The sequence below is a fragment of the Nothoprocta perdicaria genome, unplaced genomic scaffold, assembly GCF_003342845.1.
Source record: "Nothoprocta perdicaria isolate Ctin4 unplaced genomic scaffold, notPer1 scaffold_101, whole genome shotgun sequence".
NCBI lineage: Eukaryota > Metazoa > Chordata > Aves > Tinamiformes > Tinamidae > Nothoprocta > Nothoprocta perdicaria.
In genome coordinates this window covers 646,968-669,269 of record NW_020454106.1, presented here as the reverse complement: position 1 = coordinate 669,269, position 22,302 = coordinate 646,968, and the positions used below count along the sequence as shown (strand labels likewise).

Sequence of the window (22,302 nt, the reverse complement as noted above, 5' to 3'; positions counted from 1 at the left end):
GGGGGGGGGGGGGGGGAAGGGGCTACCTCCCCCTCCATCCTCCGCTGTCCCGCGTTTCTCCCCGTTTCCCAACGGGCGCCGTTGCCTCCTGGAGCTCTATAGTCTCCGCTTTTGCCGTCGCCGTTGGAGGGGGGGTGTCTGGCTAAAGGACATTGCGAGGTGCCTCCCCCCCCCCCCGAGTGACACCCCTCCCTTGGGGCGCTCAACACCCTGCCGGGGGGGACGAGCCCCGAGGGCTCCTTGGGCACCTCCGGGGGTGTCCCCCCGCCGTGGGTCCCTTCGAGGAAGGGGCCTAGGGCGCTGCGGGGAGGGGGGGGGCAAGGCGGCAGCAGCGCCCGCCCTCCCCACCGAGGGGGCGTCCGAACGGGGCGCCGGGTCCGTGCGCCGCGGGGAGCCCGAGCCGCGCCGGGGCCGCTCGCCGCGCGCGGAGAAATGCGAGGAATGCGCCGCGCTCCCCCCTTCCCCTCTCACGGAGTGTTTTTATTATTATTTTCATTATTATTTCTTCTCTTTTTCCTTTTCCGCCTTTCTTTCCTCGCCTTCTCTCCTTGGGGCGGGAGGCTCCTTGCGCGGAGCCTCGGGTGCCCCCCCGGACCCCCCCCCGGGGCGGCCCTCCCTCCATCCCGCCCCTCCGAGCGCACTGCCACGTCTCCAAGCGGGAAAGGGGTGGCCGGGGGGGCCTGGCCGCAGGAGAGGCTCTTCCCCTGGCAAATGGAGCGGGAGGAAATGCGCTTCCCTCGTAGCCTCTCCATCGTATCCCCCGCCGTTTGATTTCCTTTGTTTTTTCTTTTTTTTTTTTTTTCCTTTTGATTTCTTGTTGTTGCAAACGCGTTGAATGAGCGAGGCCTTTCCAGCGTGTCCAAACTCTTCTGTGCCCGTGTTTATTTAAGGGACGTGTCGGGGGGTGGGTTTCTAAGTTAAAGCTCCAAGGGCCAGCTGGCCGGGGTGCCTATTCCAAAACCTCATGCAAATGCTACTAACTCAAACGGCAAGTTTCAACTTGGGCAGGGGGAGGGAAAAACGAGGTGGGTCGCATCTGTGTCGGGGATTTTTCTCAGCATCGCTCCTGCAGGTGGGAGTTTCGGGGGTTTTGGGGTGCTGGGAGCAGGCACGGCCACTGCTTGTCTGTGAATCCTGTTGCTTTGACAGTGCGGGCTCTTTTCCAGGAGGGATCCTGGCTTTTGGTGGATGTGATGTTTGTGGAAATGCTTTGGCCTCTTTGCTGCAGCTGGAAGTATTGAAACCCTTTGAGGGAGATGAGACAAAGCATTGGAAGGTGATGGGAAGCTTTGAGGTGGATGAGGGTGGGATTTGCAACAGTCAGCTTTATTCTTATTATTATTTCTTTATTTTTTAATTAAATCTTCCTGAGTTGCTGAGAGACAGACATACAGACCCCAGGGAAGGGGTTGACAATGCTGCTGCACGAGCCTGGGTGGCACTAGCTTCTCCAGATGCTTCCCATCAGCATTCCCACTTTCCTGTCATCCTCCATCAGCATCTGCCCAGTTCCAACCTGTGGCACAGAGTTTGCATGTGGCTTTGGGTGCAAAGTGGCCCATTTTATTTTTTTTATTTTATTTTTTATTTTATTTTTTATTTTATTTTTTATTTTATTTTTTATTTTATTTTTTATTTTATTTTTTATTTTATTTTTTATTTTATTTTTTATTTTATTTTTTATTTTATTTTTTTTTTGCATCTGCTTATTACTTGGTCCCCTGTTTACTTGCAAAGCCTCTGGTGGGAATTTTGGCGGCTCCGGCATCACTGCCTTGCTGGCGCATCCTTGCCTGCATCCAACCAGCAGCACTCGCTCGGGTGCTGCCTTCCCGGATGTCTTTCCCCTCGGATCTGTGGCCACCAAGCGTGGTCATTCGTCCCAGTGGCGCGAGTTTGGGCGGAAACGGCGCAATCTGGCTCCACAATGGGCTGTTTCCTGCAGCCTAGGGTTTCGCCGGGATGTTTTCCGGCAGGCTGTGCAGAGGGTGGATGGGATTTAACCTTTTCACCAAGATTGGCCGCTTTTGGGCATGCAGCCCACGGGATTTTGTGCTTCCCAAGCACTGGAAAAACAGGGCTCATTTGTCCCAACAGTGGGCCAAAACCAGCAAGAAAAATCGCAATTTTTCTAATTTCTGCCTGAAAACCAGTTCAAATGGCAGAGGTAGAAACACAAACCGAGTTGTCCGTGGTTGCTTTGCATATCTCTCTTTCCAAGCAGGTTTTCTGAAAAATGAAACCAAGCCTAGCTAGGCTTGGGTGCCCGTGCAGGTGGCCGCTGCTCTCTAATACCTTCACTCCAGCACCAAGGCTCCCGTGCGCCTTATCAGATGGGCTGCCCTCCGCCCAAATTGGCTTTTGGCCTTGCTCTTTTCCTGTGATTTCCATGTTAAACGGGCTGTTATCTATATGTACATACATGTGTGTATATGGTATATGTTTGACTTCAAAAATCCACTCTGCTCAATAAATAAATAAATAAGTAAAGCTCAAGATTGGCCATAAATGGGTCCTCTGTGGTCCCTGCTTGCTGAGCAGGGACGTGGCCTTTCCGCTGCTCCCTGTGTTGCAAATTGGGGCATCCATGGCCAGAACCGGGTCCGGGATTGGATGGACCCTGCGGATTGTGGGATGGGCTCTTCCATGCAGATGTCCCCTGTTTTTTTCTGTGCTTTTTCCCCTCTCCTCGTTTATAGCGGTCGCCCGGCGGTGAGTCACGCTCTCCCGAGCGCCGGGTTGTGACACCACCGAGTGAAGGCGGCTGACGAATGAGCTGCTATTTCCAGGCTTCCTGCTAAATATACTTTCCCCTCCCCGATCCCCTCTAATATGTAGCTCGGAGGGGAGTGCACTTTGCCAAAATTAAGAATTAAGCCCTTGCCAGCGCTCACGAGCTGTAATGAAGCGTGTCTCTGCTCGCCTCCCCTTTGCTGGGTGAGGAAACTGAGCCGTGCAAGGGATTTAAAGGGTGAACAGTTTTAAGAAGAGCAGGCAAAAATAAAACAGGAGGGGAATTTGGGTCTCTTTTTGCAAAAGGGATAAGCAGGGCTGTGCGTGCAGTGATAACTGCTGTGCTGAGAGATGTGTTTGTGCAACCAGAGGTTTCGCGACTCCCTGGGAGAGGGTTTGGGTTAAATCCTTGCTGTTTACCTTTGCAGGCTCTGGTCCAAAGTTTGGTCTCCAGTTTGCACATAGGGCTTGTGTCAATCCACGCTGCGGATCAACAAGTTTTTCTTTCAGTAAAGGCTCCAGCTGGTGGCAAAGAAAACCGCTGCACGAGAAAACGTTCTTCCGAAGCGCGCTTATCTTTTTAATTATTATTTTGGTTGTTTTGCAAGCCCTGGCAATTTTTTTCCCAGCTTAAACGACTGCCCAGCCTCCCCCATGAGCGATTTGGAGCCGCTTCCTCCCTTTGAAGCGGTTATAACCCAAACAGGGCTCTGGGGCTTGCATGCCTGCTAGTGAACTGGGGTCCTGGTTTCAGTCATGTGGATTTTGGTGACCAGGGTGAAAATGGTGCAAATCCCACCGGGCTGAGACTTTTGGGAGCCATTGGGGTTGCTGAAGTGGGTTAGGACCTGGGAAGGATGCTTGGAAGTTGCTCCTTGGTATAGTGAGGTTGAATCCCAAGGTGTGTTTTAGAGCACATCCCAGATGCGCCCGTTTGGGGGCTGTGTGTAAAAGCTGCTGCATGCCTGGGAACTAAAATTGGGAGTTTTCAACTGGAATCACAGAGCATTTTAGGGCAGAGAGAAGAAAAAAAACCCATCAGCTTAAAGGAGGTGAGTTTTGCCGTTTGGGATTAAATGGCCATCTCCAGGCTAACGGATGGCTTGAGTTTTTCTATCAGTGCATTCCTGGGGAATAGATGGGTTAATGCATTGTGACCCTTTGGCCTTAAATATTTACATTAAAGCCTGTTCTATCCAGACCTTTGAGGTGATGTCCTGGCACATTTGCCCTTCTCCCCCTGACATCAACAGCCCTGGAGGGGGCTGAGCCCCATCCTGACTGCTGCAAGGGCTGCAAAAAGCCTTGCTCTAGTGCGTTTTGGGGTCTCGTGTGGGGGATTTTGGGCAAACACGAGCCGGTTGCCGCTTTTCCGAGGAGCGTGAGCAGCAGCTGGTGCCGGCGGCCTTGGCCGGGTGCCCGCGGCGCTGCCAGGAGCAAGGTGAAGGCATCTGGGAGACGAAGCATCCGCTCTGTTTGTTCGCCTGTGGAAAGCGCTTGCTGGAGAGGGCCGGGGCGCTCTGCCTCGGTGCCTTTATATTTATTTAAATCTTTTTTTTCTTTTGGTGTGAAGTGTTCCCAGGTGTTGGCTGCCCTTTTGCACCTGGAGAGCCCTTGAATTTATTGCAGCACCCGAGGGATGCTTTTTTTTTTCCTGCTCTTCAAAGCACTGGGATTTACAGATCCACAAGGCATGCTCCGAGCACGGTCTGGAGATGTTTTCCCAGGAAGCGGTGCCCTACACTGAGTGAAGGCCTGGGATTGCCCAGCTTTTAACTTCAGGACACCCTATAGCAGAGAGACTGAATGATCCCTTTGTGGGACGTGCCTGATACCTCAGGAGACCTGGTCACTTCTGGAGATCCTGTTCGCTCTTCATGGCTAAGGAGAGCACCCAAGGCAACTGCTTTCCTATTCTAGCTCATTCAGGCACATCCCTGTGCTAAGGTGAGGCTGGGATGACTGGGTTTCACTGGTACAGACTGGGAACTGACCTTCTGGAGGGCAGTTCTGTAGAGAAGGACCTGGGGCGTCATGGTGGATGACAAGATGACCATGAGGCAGCAGTGTGCCCTGGTGGCCAAGAAGGCCAATGGGATCCTGGGGTGCATTAAGAAGAGCGTCTCCAGCAGGTGAAGAGAGCCGATTGTCCCCCTCTACGCAGGCCTGGTGAGGCCACATCTGGAGACCATGTCCAGTTCTGGGCTCCCCGGGACAAGAGGGATGTGGAGCTGCTGGAGAGAGTCCAGCGCAGGGCTACGAGGATGATCAGGGGCCTGGAACATCTGCCCTAGGAGGAAAGGCTGAGGGAGCTGGGTCTGTTCAGCCTGGAGAAGAGAAGGCTGAGGTGGAACCTGACCAGTGTCTACCGAAGGAGGCAGTGAGGAGGAGGGGGCAGCCTCTTTTCAGTGGTGGCCACTGACAGGACTAGAGGAAATGGCCATGACCTGAGGCACCAAAAGTTCTGCAGGAACAAAAGGAAAAATTTCTTGACTGTGCCAGAGCCCTGGAACAGGCTGCCCAGAGAGGTTGTGGAGTCTCCTTCTCTGGAGATCTTTAAAACCCGCTTGGATATGACCCTGTGCCACGTGCTTTAGGTAACCCTGCGTGTACAGGGGGGTTGGACTAGATGACCTCTAAAGGTCCCTTCCAACTGTAAGGATTCTATGACTCAAGAGCATCTCCCTCATCTCCTCTGACATTAGTGGATTGTATGGATGTGCTCTTTGGACAGAGCAGGAGCCATTGAGGAATATGCTGTCTTTTTCCATACCGTCCCTGCTCAGCTCATCATTGCAGGCAAATACTCTCAGTATAACAAAAAACATCTGGAGAAGCTCAGTTTTGCCAGCAGGGTTATTTGCCGGTGGGATTTTCTCTCCTGCATGGAGGCTTTAGCTCCTCTTGCCTGTCTTGCATGATTGAAGTGTGCCTGTCTCTTCCATTCCCGGATCTCATTTCAAAATGAGTGAACGGAAAGCCCCTTTCCACTTCACACCCCGTTTTTTGTGCACTTAATAACCCTTAAGTTGCTTTTTCCTCTTACAAACTTCTGTATATGAGATGCTGGAAGTAAGGGCTGAAGTTTTACCAGCACCATTTGGTCCTTGTTGGCCTTTTCCCAGGTGAGGAAACCACGTTCCTTCCTTCCAGCAACCCCATCCCAAGCTCCCTGCTGCAAGTTGGGAAGTTGGACTTCAATTTAAGCACCCATCATGTTCCAGTCTCCATACGCTACGCAGGATTGCACAGAGCAATGTAATGAAATGAGTGCTTCTAGCTAACGTGGAAGGGATGCAGTGAAGGTGACTGCTGTGACCTGGGATTTTTGGAGCCTGATGTTCGATTCCTGGAGCTCCTCCCATGGCCCCAGATGCCAGCGGATGCACGCAATGATGGAGAAGTGTGATGTGAGGCAGGCAGAGGATGCTGCTCCTTGGTGGGTGTGCAGGACTCTACTGTTTACTGTATTTTGGCCACACTGAAGCTCATACAATAGGGTTGAATAAACACAATTTTGCTTCCTGCCTGTGGGATGCAGCTACCTGCAGCTTGAGGAAAGTGGGATGCAGCCCATAGAGCCAGCAGCATCCATTCCCAAGCAGATTCAGTTGCCTTCAGCAATGCTGGGGTATCACTGATGTCCTACTGAAGTGCCCTGTCAGCGTGATCCGTCATGGAGCCACTTCCCTTACCTTCTTTACTCTGTCCTTTGGGTTGTCCTGGCTCCCTGCAGCCAGGAGCAGACATGTGGAAACGTGATCCTCCAGCCCACAGAAAGACCAAGGCAAGGCTGTAGGTTGGACAGATCATCGCTTGTTCCTCGAGGAACATCTGCTGAGGCAACTTTCCTCTAGCCTTCATGAAAGCCATGCCTGGTCCTGTAGCTCAGACCTTTGCCAGAAGGGATTCCTCAAGTGACAAAATCAATAAATTTGACTGAAATCAATGGGAATTTTCATCTCACGTTTGGGGATGGACCTTCCTTCCAGACTCCTCTGGATGAAGAAGCAGCAAAAAGCCTGGAAAGAGGCAGTGAAGTGCCAGCGACATGGTGCTTTTGCAGAGAAAAAACTATTGTTTGGATAAGATCTGCTGTTGAGAAGCTGGCTGAACCAAATGCCAGCTGGACAGAGCTGGTGTAGATGGGCAAAGCATCGGAAGGAGCTGGTGCATCTTGTGGGGCTGAAGGAGACGTCACCTCAGTCCTTGGACCGGAAGAGCTTTGGAGCTCTGCTTGGTGCTTGGATGGATGCAAAGCCTTCAGTGCCTGCTGCTGCCATCTCTTATGGGACACAACAACTTGTCCCTGCAGCAACCATCAATCCAAGTGCCACAATATTTTTGCATTTATTTCATGTCCTGCGCCAGCTTGTGATGGGATTTGGAAGCAAATCCAAAGACCTGGTTGCTGCTCCAGGATGAGGTAACTTTGCTTCTGTAGCCACTTAGGTTTGCAAGAGCCAGAGCAGTCTCCTAAAGCCAATCTGAGGCCACGCAACGTGCTTTATTCCGTCACCATCCCAAACCCTGCCCATGGTGTCCCTCTCCCTGGGCACAGTACCGTTTGCTTCTCTATGTACTCTGCATGACACATGAGATTTTTCTTTGAAGGGCTCCTCATGGCCATGGGCCATCCACAGCCACACGCAGCATCCACAGCCTGGCGCTCATCAGCGTGACGTGCCGGCTGTCGGGAAGGGGAGGAGTGGGATATTGTTGCGGCGCAGTGTCATGTTCCTTGGAAACACCAGCACTTCCTATTTTTGTGCCTTGGATTTCAAAACAACCCGTCGTGTCACTCGTATACCGAAAGCAAGGGGGGTTCCTGGTGCTGCTGGCTCCAGTGCAACGTGCTGCTCTTCTGCAAACAGAAGGTTCCTGCGGGCGCCCGTGAGCGGCAGGGTGAGGACACGCGCCTCGTGGAGAGGGGAACCGAGATAAACACAGTTTGGGGAAGTCGCTTCATCGGTGACGGAGCATGGCTAACGAAACCAGGAGTCCTGACACCAGCGCAGGGCTTTTAGCAGCTGGCTGCTGCTTGTTTGTGTATGCATATGTTGTTTTTTGTGGGGCATAAAAGACATAATGCAAAGTGGTGTTTATTATTTGAAGCTTCTGCAAAGAGTTGCGTTCCTATTGCTATACTGCAGCAGTATGTTGTGTGTTAGGAGACCACGTATATTGAGCCTTGCAAAAGTACAAGTGGCTCTTGCTTCCCAGGTCACCATCGTGGCTGCCACCTCCTCTCACCTCGTTGTTCCCCTCCTGGTGAGCGTTGCTTGTGGTCATCTCTTCCCTTTGCAAACAGGCTCTGAGTGATGGGACAGGCCACCAAACGTAGTCCCTGGTGTTGGCTGGCTGTCCTCCTCCTGTAGGAAACCTCTTCCTCACTGTGAACCTGGTGGTGGGTTTGATCCACCAGCAGGAGGTCTTTGCATCTCCATCCTGTCCAACACTGTAGACCAAAGTGTTGACTTTATCTGCTGGGTCTATCAGGCCAGCCTGCCTCCAGGGGGAAGAATTCCCTTGCAAAGCCAACTAGCTGGAGAGTTGGCCAATTAGCTGAGGTGCCCCATGACCTGTTGGAGCTCACCTGGGCATCTGTGCATGCACATGACATTGGTGACCAGGGCTAGCACTGCGTGTCCTTCGATGGGCAATGTTGGGATTTGGATGGATGGATCTCAATCCCAATGTTGGGATTTGGAAACGACGGGCTTTGAGAGGGTGAAACTTGTGCTCCAAAAGAGAAGCTGCTCGTTGTGTTGGGTCAGGGCGAGGAGCTCTATCCTGCAGTGAACTTCGTGTGTGGTGGGATTGGCCCTGGCCTTGGGGGAGCTCGAGGTGAGGATGGCCTTGGGAAGGCTTCTTCGCACACACAGTTTTGGTGACCAAGACACCGTCCCATCTTGGGACATGAGACCTCATGCATCAGCACTGGGGGCGGATTCATTCCAAGGCTGGACCTTCTTAATTAAAGGCAATAAATTAAGAATGAGGAGCACAGCCCTGGCTCCGTAGGAGGCCCAGTGTCTCATTCCTGACCTTTTTGTCAGCTTGTGGTGCTGACACACAGCTGGGAACTGGTGCATGCAGCTGTCCTGCCCTTGGAAATCGCTTGCCCTCCTCCTTGGAGCCAGAGACTGCTGCCTGGGTCCCTGCTTCCCTATCCACACAAGTTGCTGCTTCCTCACTTCTGCTGTCGGTTGCCAGTAATCGGCAAAAGGGTAAATGCTTTTCCCACAGCCACATTTCTTCTGCGTTCTGCATGGTGGGATGGGCCTTCAGGTGTCCTCAGGGCACGTGGCTCCTGTGCCATAGCTGCCCAGGGATGGGTGCTTGTCCTCAAGGACTGGATTTCTTCACCAGTCAGGCTTGCTGGTGGCTTCTGAGGTTTACTGGCTGTGATGCTTTCCTGGTTGCCTCCCAAATCCTGTGCATTTCCTGCAGGGAAGCTGCCTTCTCTCCATGATGCCCACTGGGAAATTTCCCCCAAAACTAGTAATTTTGCTTAAAGGCAACTTCAGGGCTTCTGTGAGCGGAGCTGAAGGAAGGGATTGCTGGGATGGAGGGTTTGCATGGTGACAAGCACCAGCGTGCACTAAGTCTGCGCGGTGTCTCCACCGATGGGACAGCATCCCCTGCCACCTCCCTAAGCGCAGGGCTCAATAGCAGACCCATCCATTGGGCCTCTTGCTTCATGCTTGCTCAGAACGGGTGATTTTAAAGAGTTCAATGTTTAAGAAGATGGTCATGAATAAAAGCTCGGTTCTGCAGTGTGGATGAGTTGTATTGGGAGAGAAGCTCACTGCAAATGACACGAAGGACCTTAAAACTCACGTGCATTTGTTTTCTCCGTGTGTGTCTCCCACAGGTTACAGCCAAAACTGCCTTCCTGTTCATCTTACCTCAGTACAACGTCAGTGTGCCTGCAGCAGGTAAGAGACGCTGATGCTGCGGAGAAAACTGGTGGGGATGTGCCCTGGCTCGGGGACCTATCCACTGCCAGAGAACACCCTTTAAATAAGAAGTGTCATGGGGAACCGGAGCTTGGGATGCTTAGTTCATGCTGCCCGTGACTGCTGGTCCTTGTACTGCTATAGGGTTTGGGAGGAAAAGCTTTCTTAGTGCCCAAGGGGGCTCGGTGTGCTCTCTGTGGACAAGAAGGTGTTGCCTGCTTGCAATCCCCAGGGTGGTTTTGTGCCCAGGTGGGATTTAGCCCTTTGCTCAAAGGCAAAAGCTGCCATGCAGGCAGGTTCTTCCCCTCTATTTCTGCACAGCATCTCGTGAAGTGGCTCCTCAGGACCAGGTGACGCACATCGTAACGCTGAGCGTCATAAAACCTACTTTATCCTTGGTCAACTAATACCTTAGAAATCTGTGTGGGATTTCTCCCCTTCCTCCAAGCCCTGTCAGTCCTCCTACCCAAGGGCTGACCCAGCCTCCTCCTGCCATCCTTTCCCGTTCGTGCCATCGCCCGGAGAGCTTTTCCCGGCATCTCCTCATGCAGTAACACATTGCTGCCAAAGGCCAGGGCTGGGAATAGCCGCTTAAGCATAGACGTCTGTCCTTATTTTGGTTGCTGGAGGGGATCTGGCCTCTGCCTGCTTCTCCAGAAGGGCAGGGCCTCCTGTGGGTCTTATTTCACAGCTCCAAGCTGCTGTCTGGGTTCTCCTGATAGCACCGGGTTGCAGCAACCTTCAGGAGCAAGTGAGAGATGCTGGATGTTGTATGACAGCAGGGAGATGATGTGTCCTGGAAGCTGTGGGATGTCCTGCATCTCCCTGCACATCCCTCTGAGAATTGCCAAATCCTAATGGTTTGAGTGAGCAAGGCCTGTTGCTGGCTTCTGCACTGCTTTAGTGTATTATTCGTTGTCTTAATCCCTGTGTTAGTGAGGACTTGTACCATTGATAAATTCCCCTATCTGCAGTAGGACTCTGTCTACCTCCAAAACCAGGTGACCCCATCCAAGCTGCACACTGGGAATAACTTCTGGCTTGGACTAAGCCTGAAGCTCTGCCTGGTCCATCCTTTGATTTGGTCCATCCTTTTGGTGTCTTTTGCAGATGGGGAGCTGGTCCATTACCACTACGGGCTGAAGGACCTGGTCACCATCCTCTTCTACATCTTCATAGCCATCATCCTGCATGCAGTGGTGCAGGAGTATGCCCTGGACGTGAGTCTAAGTAGCATCTTGGTGTCTAAATAGCAAACCCATGGGGAGGGCATGGGACACATGATTCCCTGCAGTTCAGTGCTGCTTTGAGGGTGGTCTCGGAGGTTGGGATGGAGACGTGGGAGCTTTGACCTCTGGGAGCTGCCTGGGAAGGAGTAGAGGAGGGAGACTTGTTGACGCAGCGGCTCCTGATTTTTCTTTTTCTTTATTTGTTTTTCTTTTTTTTCCCTTTTTTTCCCCATCTTTTTCCTCCCAGAAAATCAACAGGCGTCTCCATCTCTCCAAGGTCAAGCACAGCAAGTTCAACGAGTCGGGTCAGCTGGTTGCGTTCCACCTCACCTCCGCGCTCTGGTGCCTGTATGTCGTGGTGACGGTAAGGCCTGGCGTTTGCCTTCCCTCCTGCACACATGGATCTCGGTCCCTTTTCTGTGAGGATGGCTGGGAGTCCCAAACGGGGGACTCTGCTTCCAGACAACATCTCCAAGAGTTTCCGCTGCTGTCAGCTGCAGGGAAAAGGGAAGAACAAGTAGATGGGTTGAGAGCAGGGCATGATGCATTGCCTGGAGCCTGTGAGTTTCTCCTTATGTTACCATTGCCCATGGATGAACACAGCTCAGAAATGTGGGGAGATGCACCTAGCAGGTCTCCTCCCATGCTGGTGTTCCCTGTGCCCCCTTTTTTCTCTCCTCAGGGGTGAGCTTATTCAGAGGATATATCAGTGCAAGCCCAGGCAGCTTGTTGGGATGTTAAAGGCAGGTGGTTTGGAGCCCTGTCTGTGCTTTCAGCTGTCGTTGCACTTTGGGAATGTTGGAGGATCTGAGGCAGCCCTGGGAATGCGTGGCGAAGGGAATGACCCTGGGCACATCGTGTTTGGTACCCCAGAAAAGATGCACAATGCTGAGAGTTGTTTTATGTGTCTGGAAAGACAGACAGAAATGTCTTTCCACTTGCTCCTTTTCTGTTCTTTTTCCATATTGCCCATTGCAGCTGAATGGAAAAGAGGGTCTCCATGAGCCATGGAGCCTGGCATGTGGAAAATTTCCTTTTCTCTACAGGCACATGAGTGGCGAGAGCACCAGTCTGTTCTGTGGAAGCCCCTCGGGGACACAATGAGTTAAAGTGCCTCGGGACTTGTTGCCCAAAACATTCCCCTCTGTGCAGAGGGGAAGCAGAGCAAGGTGTTTGCTTGATTTTTCACTTTTCCAGTACAGTGGGTTTTTTCCAGGCTGTGAGCGAGCACAGTCCGGGGTCCCTTTTCCAGCTTTATGCAATGAAGAAGTAAATGGGCTGTGGAAAAAAAAAAAAAAAGAACATTGGAGTTAGACCCCAAAAGCTGTGCCTGTCCCTGTTGTCTCTAATTACTGCTTTGGGAGCTGCTTGCTTTCTTAGCCTGTTTTTTACCTCCGTATTTGCATTTAGTGCAGCTGGGATTTTAGGAAGCCCTTTGCAGGGATGTGGGGATAACGGGCCGGTGCTTGTGATCCCATGCTTGGCAAAGGGGAAAACTCAGCTCTGACTTGACTGCTCAGCCCATCGAACTGCTTCGTGGGGTGCTCCCCTGCAGCAGGGCAGTGAGGAGGAGAGGCTTTTGCAGAGCAATTGGGGCCTCTGGGTGTTTCTTTTGCTGTTGTTTTTCCTTTATTTTTCCTTGCGCTTTCCCCTCCGTTGCTCCTGTGCAAACACGCAGGGCCGGGGCTGTGCAAAGGTGCCCCGAGGGCTACGTCACCACCTGAAAGAGCCTTCCTAGCTCCCGACATGCTGCCTTGTGTCCCTGCCAGCACAGCACCTTGCCCTGGCCTCGCCGTGGCATCCGCTGTGAGTTTTGCAGAGAAAACGTTATGAATGAGGCCAAAACGGTGCTTATTTTCTTAATTTTTTTCCCTCTGGCATCTGGTTGTCAGGGATGGCATGTGGATGCGGGATGGCCGGTCCTCACCCTGCTGCTGTTTCAGATCTGGCCCTCTCTCCCCAGACCTACCTTGCTGGCTATTGCAGCCTCTTCATCTCTGTTTTTTTTTTTTTTTTTTTTTTTTAGAGCAATCCGGGCAAACGAGCTCATGCCCTCTTTATTTCCACACACACGTACAGTGGGAAGGGCTTTCGGCCTTGTTTGCTTTCCCCATGTTTCCAGGAACTCCGAGATCCGTCTAAAACGGGTCGCGTTGACGCAGCAAGTTCTGCAGCCAACCCTGGGCTTTGCAGAGCAGGTCGCTCCCTGCTTCCAAGTGTTGGGACCTTGATGTCAGGTTAAGTGAAGAGAGGGTGCAGGGGACGCAGACAAATGGGTCCCGCGCTGGATTTGTTTTCTGTGCAGCCGAAATGCCCAGCCCAGGATCAGGAGCCTGCATTGTCCGGTGTGGTGCAAGCGAGGAATGAGAAGGCGGCTCCGTCTTGTAACTTACCCTGCAAGCAAAAGGGCAACAGGCCGTAAGGGAATGCAGGCAGGGGGAGAATTAGATTATGCAATGCATGGTTAGTTATTTTTGTAAAGGTTTTCCAGTCCCCTCTTTCTCCAGAGGCTTTTTGGTTAGCTGGTGCTCAGGTAAGAACGCTGGTGTGGAAGAAGCCTCCTAGATGGGGCACATGGTTCCCTGTCCTGTGCCACCAGCATCCTGCTCCTTGTCCCTGGAGCTTGTGTGTCCCAAACCCCTAAGCATCCTATCCCAGCCTCAGAGCCCTCCGGCAGCCAGGGAAGCAACCTCGAAGTGTTGCCTCCAGTTCTGGGGCTTGTAGAGACCAAGGATGATGGCTGAGCTTTGGTGATCTCAGCCTTGCACCGACCAGGATGCAGTTTTTAGTGCGTGTAGGTTGTGGCAGCTCCAAAAGGACTTGGCCTTTGGTAGCCTTGCGGTGCCCATGTCTTGTGCTGAAAGTCTGCATCTCTTCTCTTTCAGGAAGGATATGTGTCCAACCCCCGGAGTCTGTGGGAAAGCTACCCTCATGTTTATCTTCCGTAAGCACTGACCGCTTCCTTCCTCTTCACGGTTTTCCCGGTGGCCAGGAAGCTGCATGCAGCCTCCTGCTCCCTCCTGCAAGGATGCCCCAGGGAGATCCTGCTTTTTAGCTGGCATGGGGTGGATGGTGGTTACCCTGTTTGCAGCTGTGGGGAGGGTGTTCCTGGAGGCAGGTTTGCCTGGGGCGCTTCCAAGATCCGTGACTCATCCACGCTGCTTATTCCCTACATCACCTGGGGCAAGATGCTTTATTTGCTCTTCGTTTTTCATAGCAGCAACAAAGAAGATGGGAGTTTAATCTGCTGCTCTTGGTATTTTGCAAGAGTAAGCATTACTCTTACCAAGCCCCAGTTTGCTGAGGGCTTGGAGACTACAGCATGAGCAGATGGACAAAATCCGGGTGTGACCAGCTCAGTTAAACATGTAATTTCAGTCCAGTAATGATTTGAAGCCACTAAATCTAGTGGCCACTAAATCTAGTGGCTTCAAAAAGGTTGAGAAATTGCCTGGTGCTCTGTGGTGGGCTCCAGCGCAGGCAGAAGCCTTCCCAGGCTCCTGAAGCTGAGGAGCCCCATGATCCCTCCACGCTCCTCATGCAGCTTGTCCCTGCATTTCAGGTTCCAGGTGAAGTTTTTCTACCTGTGCCAGCTGGCCTACTGGCTGCACGCGTTGCCAGAGCTCTACTTCCAGAAGGTCCGCAAGGTGAGGTGCTGGAAGCATCACCCGAGGCAGCTGGGGTGGTGCGGGACCATGGGCACCATCACTGGAGACAGTGATGAGCTTTGGGATTTGGAGGCAAAGCGTTGTTGAGGGATTTAACGCAGCCCCTTTCTGCCCTTCCAGGAGGAGATCCCTCGCCAGCTGCAGTACATTGCCCTCTACCTGGTGCACGTGGCCGGCGCCTACCTGCTCAAGTGAGTTGGCCACCTTGGCTTCCCTCCCTGCGCTGCGGCCGGGACACCTTGGCATGTCCATGGCATGTGCTGAGCTGCTCCTTTTGCAGGGCTGGGTCACCCTAAAAGCTTCAGCCAGTGGGAGTAAATAGGAGAAGAAGATTGTTTACCAAGTTGACTTGGAGAACTCCCTGCTGCGGGATGATAAGGCTGAACCATTTTCATGGACCCAGATAATTTTGAAGTTTGCAATGCATGGAAAGCAACTGTTAATCTGGAGACCCTTAGTCGAGACTAAAGAGTAAATTTTCCCTTTGTCACGGGAAGGTCTCTCCCATAGGATGCATTTCCATGCAGACAAACTCTTAACTCTCCTCTGGTCTGTACGGAGTAGCATTGCCAGGGTCTCCAATTTTGTTTTGGACTGGTCTCTTCCAGCCTCTGTTGCTGCTTTGGGCCACTTTATCACTTCATTGTTTTTGGGAGATTATCCTCCCACTGTGATCTTATGCAAAGAAGTCTGGATTTTGATCGGCACTTGCTGCAGTCAAGGAATTGCAAGGCAGATGATATAACCGCATATGAAGAACCAAGAGTGACCAGCCCAGTGATTCTTTTTTCTTCTCTCCTTTCTAGTTTAACGCGCTTGGGGCTGATCCTCTTGCTGCTGCAGTATTTAGCTGAATTCTTCTTCCACATGGCCCGTCTTGTCTACTTCACAGATGAGAACAACGAGAAGCTGTAAGTGGGAGAGCTGGTCATACTTTCCCTTCCCTTATACAGCTGATGTCTGCATAAGAGCTGCCCTCATCCTGAAGAGCGTGAAGGGGGGTCGCTCTCAACTTCCAACCCATGTTAGTGGGCAGAGACCTGGGAGGGAAGGGCAAGACCTACTTTGGGTCTCAGTTTTTGACAAGAGCCAGTTTAGGGGGTGTCGAGAGCAGGAATGAGGCTTGTTGAACTATGTTGTGCTCAATGGTGTGTTGGGTTGCTCTGCTCATGTTAAAGACGAGTACTGCCTGGCTGCTTTTCCTTCATGGACAAGGTACTGCTGAGGGCAAAGATGTCACAAAACCGGATCCCAAAAGAAGGGTGCTGAGCAGAAACTTGCTGTTTGGCAGCTAATACACTCTTCTAACCTCCAGTGAAGCGCTGGAGGATGAAGGCTGATGATGTGGACCTCTGCTGCGAATGATGTTTGGTCATGACCTGGCAGAGGCCTTTTATCACTCTGTGGTCTCCCCTGTCACCATCTGCCAGGACATCTGCTACTCAGCTGGCTGCACCTCGTGATGCTTATGCTGGGCCCTGCCAACATCTCTGTCTGTCTTCCCACAGGTTTAATGTCTGGGCTGTTGTGTTCGTGGTCACCAGGCTCTTCACCCTCACTCTTTACATTCTGGTCATTGGCTTTGGGCTGCCTCGGGTGGAGAACCAGGCTCTTGACCCTGAGAGAGGGAACTTCTTTAGCTTCCTCTTCAATAATGTCCTCTTCAGGTAAGGAGCTGTTATGTCCTCTACCATATGTGGGGGTGGTGGAGGCTGCCTTTGTATCATAATGCTTTCAAGTACACTTATGTAATGAGGAAGATACTGAGGCAGAACTGAGCTCTGAAGCCTCTCATGTAAGTTCCTTGGTGTTTCTTTCCCCGTGCTTGGTGTTGCTGAATTTGGAAACACCACCAGGGATCTGAAACTCCTTGGGCTGCCTCTAAGGAAGGTCTTAGTAAGCTGGGGTGGCAAGGAGGGAGCAAGGAAGGGTGAAGCCATGGTGGTGGGGAAAAGCCAACAAACACTGACCAGTTATAAAGGATGAGCTGAAGCAGGTATTTTAGAGACAGACCTGCAGGCCCTTCTTCTTGTACACTTAACTGCACTCACAGGCATGCAGCCAGTGTAAAGAAATTTTTTCTTCTGCTTGGAAATATTTTGCTGCCTATGAGTATGGGAACCAAGGGATAGAGTGAGTTCTCCAGAGCTTGCAGTCCATTCATCAAGACTGGGTGCCTTTCTTCACCAGGCAGTAGCTGCAGGTTCAGTTTAAAAGTCTTTAGGCCAGGTGCTCTGGGTCCGTTCAGTCATTCCCAAGCTTTTAGGAGCTGTGGGTTAGTGATAAGCTTGAAAGTTTGGAAGCTTTTCCTGGCTCCCTTCCAACCATATCCACCTTCTAGATGATTATACTGTAAAGGCAATACATTTCTATTGCCCGCTATGGCAGCCAAGGGCCATTTAGTCCTTTTCAGCCCGAAAGTCCTGTCATCTGAGAACTTCATGGTGAGTCAAAAAAGGGGAACAACTAGCTTGAGTCCAGGGCATAGCAGAAAGCAGAGATGCTGAGTAGATGGAGGCCCCATTTTCTGCTGGCACTAAGATCTGGACCAGCTTGTTTACTTGACTGGTTTCATTCATCAGTCAGTCCTGTTATGTGGGTCTCTTAGACAGGAAAGAAGCACAGATTTATCTTGAATTGGGATGCAGGGCTTTGCCAGAGCTGAAAAGGTCTCTTTCTCGGGCAGCTGGTGCCCAGGTGGCCATGCAGGCATCTTGTAGGGCTTTGGGACCTCACACACTGGCCCCACTGGGTTTTGGGAGCAGACCTCTTGCTTCCTCCAGGCTGGGTTCGTGGCGGCCTCGTTGCTCTGAATCTCAGCCTGCCTCTTCTCCGCCCCCGCCAGAATGAGTGTGCTGCTGTTGGTGTGCCTCTTCCAGGCCTCGGTGATGTGGCGCTTCATCCACTTCCAGCTGCGGCGCTGGAGGGAGTACTGGAATGAGCAGAGCGCCAGGAAGCGAGCCGCCGCGGCCGCCAGCGGTGCCAAGCAGCAAGCCAAGCCTCTCAAGAGGGACTCGGGTGAGTGTTGCGGGCAGGAGGCCCTTTCAGGGATGGTGGAGGTTGGGATGGGGTGGTGCTACGTTGCAGCGTGGTGTCTGCAATGTCACCTCTGCCAAGAGCTGCCCATGGTGATGATTCCTGATGCTCCTTGATGAGCCTGGGAGATCCCTAGTGGGGTTGTGTCCAGGGGGCCGTGGCTCCAAGATGGTAGTATTTCTCCCTGTGTTTATGGGCTACCTCAACGAAGCTAAGGCCCTGTGAGTTTTGACTTTTTGCTTCAAGCCTGGGCAAAGTTGTGGCCCCCGTGGGGTGATGTGGAACATCCTGTTGTCCTTCTGCCCTGTCCCCAGGTTACCATGAAAACGGAGTGGTGAAAGCTGAGAACGGGACATCACCACGCACCAAGAAGCTCAAATCACCATAGAAGCAGAGGCTTGTCTGTTAGGGAGGAGGACAAGACACCAGGACTAAGAACCAGCCCCTCCTTCCCTGTCCACACGAGAGTCATCTTGAGTGGTTTGGAGACCTGACATCTTCACAAGGTGTCTCTCACTCCCCTCCCTTCCTTTCCTGCTCTCTTGAACCATTTGCAATAAAACCAAAAAGGTCCCTTTCCCCTACTCCCTCCTCTTCATATAGGAGTGTGTTACAGACCTCCTGTTTTTGTCTTCCTCTTTTTCTCTGTAAGTCGGTGTGCAATTTTTTTTCTATTTTAGTGTTTGTTTTTGGTTATTTTTTATGAATGCATCATAGATGGTTCCAAACAATCCTTTTGTTGTCTTCCACAGCGTGTTTCTCCCCTCCCTTTGTGCTACTCCTAGGGATCAGGGACACGGCAGCCTGAAGGCACTGCGTGTCTGGGATGAGAGGAAGGTGATGGGGCTCTGTGCTCAGTCGTGGCTGTGACCATTAGGTTCAGGGGTGTTTGTGGGTGATGATTGCCTCTCCGGGGACACATCCATTGAGCGCTTGGCAAGAGCTGCAGGATGCTGATGCTGCAAATACGTGCCAGGATCCAGAGGAGGAGACTTGTTTCACAGTGGACTTTGGATAGATGGGGCTTCATCCAACCTCTGTTTTTCAGCTAATTTTAGAGAGCTGTGCAGCATAGAAGGGAGAAAAGTTCTCTCCTTGTACAGAATCCCCATCCTAGTCTTCGCTTGCCTTAGCTATCATGGTACAGCTGGTCCCTCTTTTCTTCTTGGCTGCTGGGTGTGAGCTGCCCCTATAGCTGTCCTGGACCTCCCAGTACTGAGAGCTGGGCTTCATGCTTTGCAGCTCTTTAATGCCTTGTCATGGGAGCAGTTGCATCCTCAGGTCCAGGGTGCGTGAAGTCTTGTGTCCTGCCCAACTCTATGAGCACACTTGTCGGCTGGCCTGGGTCCCAGCAGACCAGGCCCTTTGCTTACTTGAGGGTATCTCATGGACCTAGTGTTCTCATGGCTCTTTAACCATGTCCAGATGAGCAAACTGGCTGCTGCGAAGGGTTTTGCGTTAATGGGACTGTGATCTTCATGCAACCACCTTAGCCTTCCTTATCCCTACCATACCAGTCCAGCTGTGCCATCTGCAGCCATCAGCTCCTCTCTTTGTTTCCAAAGGGATACAGAACTTGTATCCACTCAAGGTGCTATCAAATGCAGGGTTTCTTCCAAAAACCCAGCCCCTTCATCCCTTTCTGAGCTGTGAATGAGATGATAGGGAAGGGAAAGGAAGTCAGGGGCTGCAAAAAGTAGCTTGTACATTAGGAAAGGCCTGACCTGTGACACCTAGCTGTTGTCAGGTGGAGTTGTCCCATATCTACCTCAAAGGCCATCTGTTCCTACAGACCACTTTTCCCTCTTGCTCCTGCCTGTTGCCATCTCTACACGTTGGTGGGAGGTTCATGGGAACCAGCTTGGTCCCCTGCTGCCCCATTGCTGGAGAGTAGCATCTCCTGCCCTGTGTTTCATGCGTCAGTGCCAGCTCGCTGAGCGGTGGGCCTCCTTTTGGTGCCGTGCACCAGTCCAGATTTGGCAGATGCGCAGTAGATGTGCACCTCTCACCCCGCAGCTCTCCCCCGGGGGAGTTTCTCTAGCTGGGCTTTGCTGTTGGTGCCTCTTGTGCAGCAAAGCCAGCTGTAGCTTTCGTTCTGCTTCACTGTGGCAGGAGCAGGTGACCTTTCGGCTGGCTGAGAAGAGGTTGCATGGGGTCAAGGAGAGCAAAGGCACTCCTTGGTATGCAAGTAGAGTTTGAAACCTGTCTTTCTTGCAGGTGAGGGGGATGCGTGATCTCTTGGCGTGCTCCTTGCTCAGCCCTTTGCCCCGTTGAACTCCTTGACTCTCTCTGAGCATGGTTCTTGCCTTGTGTGTGAGGCTGTAGCAGTGTTGTCATTCAGATGAAGGTGTCATGCTTTGAGGAATAGGTGACAATCGATTTTTTTCTGACACTCTTTATGTATAAGACTTTTATTCTATTGGTGTATTTGCCCTCTCTTCCCCTCTCCTTGTTGAGCCCCAGCTAATGCTGGGCATGAGATGGAGAAAATAATGCAATAACTTGAGTACAGTTGGACAAATTCCTGCTTATTCCTCCATCCCCATGACTGAATGTCAAACAAGACGTCAGCAGCAACTGGGGAGAGGGGTTCCCGTGTTTCTAGGGGAAGAAACAAACTTTGGGGCAGATTTCTGGCAGTACCTTCTAATTGCTCCTTTTAGTCATTGCCAGAGAGATAATATAACTTCTGGCTTGAACGGAGACTGCAACGGTGTCTGCAGAGCAACAGGATAGGAGAGGAAAAGAGCTTTATGTTAGGGAGGACACAGAAAAGGCCTCATGTGAAAGGCCCATCCGTTCTTCTGCCTTCCTTTCGGAGCCATCTGCTGCCATCTGCCCTCCAAAGAGCCACTGCCGGCTGGCACCTCTCCACAGCCTTAGCTGGTCCTTTCTACAAAGCAGGTGCCTTGCACCAGCTGAGGGTTTGACTCCGTGTTAACAGGTGACACACACAATCCCCCAAAAAAACCAGGCTGCTGAATAATTCCTCTTCCTGCCTGCTTAGCTTCAGGCAGCTTTTCCACTTGCACAATCTTGCGTCTTCATGAAGTAGCTTATTAGGTTTTGTATCCCAAGTGCCTTATGTTGCCACGTAGCCTCTTGTACTCTTGATCTGTGTACTATATCAGTAGCTATACGCCCTCCCTTTGTACAACATATGTATGACATATGCTATGTTTATGGTTTTTTAATGGATAGAGATACCAGAAAAAGGGACAGTTTGTTTTGGAAGCATCTCCATGGTTTTTTTCTTTATCCAGTAGGATGGGAGGGGGGTTAGTAAATACATCTCCCATGTATTTAGTCCTCTGAAATCCCCTTTCTTCTCCTGTTGTGCTCAAGTGCAGTGTGGTCCATAGGGTGTTATTTTTGTTTTGTTTTGGGTTTTTTTTGTGCTGAGCCTTTGTTGTAATGCGCTATCAACTGTCATTCCAGAGGTTTGCAGTCCCCTGTCAGTCAGAGGGGCCAGCACAGGCTGCCTCTCTGTTTGTCTTCATATGAACACCATCCTTTGGCTGCAGTAACCAGTTCTCCAGCCATGGCTTTTCTACTGTCATGGAGAAGCAGACCAAGGCTTCTCTCCAGCCCAAAGAGCTTTATATATACATATATATACATATATATAAAAATATATGTATATATTTTGCCTACAAGTTCCTAATGGTCAGCCTTTGCTTGACCATTCTTCATACAAAGATGCTGAGACCACTTCTCTCAAGTGGATGCTCTTCTCATAGCCCATCTTGTCAAGCCCTTCATCTTTTTGTAAAAATAAAATAAAAATGAAACCACATAGAGGAGCTCCTGTCCACCACAGGGTGGAAAGTGTTAGAGACTCTGCAAAATTGCAAGTCCCAACTTTTTTGTATAACACTATTGCTTGCTCAGCACCCTTCCTTATTGGCTTGTGACTGCTTCTGTAGTTTGTGTCTCTTATCCAACCTGAGAAGGCCAGGAATCAAGTAGTCTGTGATTTCTTCCATGTAAAACAGAGTGTTTTCCTGCCCCTATCCTAGAAAATATTTGAAGAACCAGTTCTCCCTTCCTGTCACGGTAGGGAATAGGTTTGGGAAGAGAAAGGGGTGGAGGAAGAACAGATGTAGCATTTCACATTTAATTTTTGAGTGATTCCTAAATAATGGGGCATTACAGTTGCTTTTTTTTTTTTTTTTTTAGGATTCTTTTTTCTTATCCATCACATGTGGGGTTGCTAAAAAGATGAGTTCCAGTTCCCCTCTCTATCCCTCTACATTTAACTCGCCATTTAAAAATGTGTTTTGTCAGGCTTCTCTGTTGGAGTCGAGGTCGGGAGAAAGACTATTCTAGGAAGCTTCCCCTACAAGGTGGTCTTGAAGGTTGTAGATGTGCTTCATTGCAGTAAATGGGGGTTTAACAGCAGCGCCTGACTCTTGTCGTAGGTGAAGTCTTGGTAGATGGAGTCTTGTTTGACTTGCATCAACAGCAGATGGAGACTATAGTGGTCTGACCATCGTCTTTCTGCAAACTTCATGAGTGTGTCGTTTTGGCAGGCTTTTATGAAACTGTGAAGTATGTTTCTGAGTCTTTAGGCTGTGTGTTTTTTCTTTTTTTTCCCCTTTTTTTTCCAGCAGTGGGGAAGAATGGACATTGTAAAAGCTATATAGGGGCACAAAGCTTTCCTCCAGACACTCT

The 22,302-nt window shown here is 51.2% G+C and overlaps 1 protein-coding gene across 1 annotated transcript; it reads left to right on the top strand.

The window, feature by feature from the left end:
- The first annotated feature begins 9,550 nt into the window (after positions 1–9,550).
- Positions 9,551–19,423, top strand: TRAM2 (translocation associated membrane protein 2). Its single transcript, XM_026040948.1, has 10 exons — positions 9,551–9,674; positions 10,806–10,915; positions 11,172–11,288; positions 13,810–13,868; positions 14,487–14,571; positions 14,713–14,783; positions 15,399–15,503; positions 16,101–16,259; positions 17,438–17,610; positions 17,943–19,423. Exons 1-10 carry the CDS (start codon positions 9,551–9,553, stop codon positions 18,014–18,016), a joined length of 1,077 nt encoding a protein of 358 aa, XP_025896733.1. The 3' UTR covers positions 18,017–19,423.
- The last annotated feature ends 2,879 nt before the right edge of the window (positions 19,424–22,302 follow it).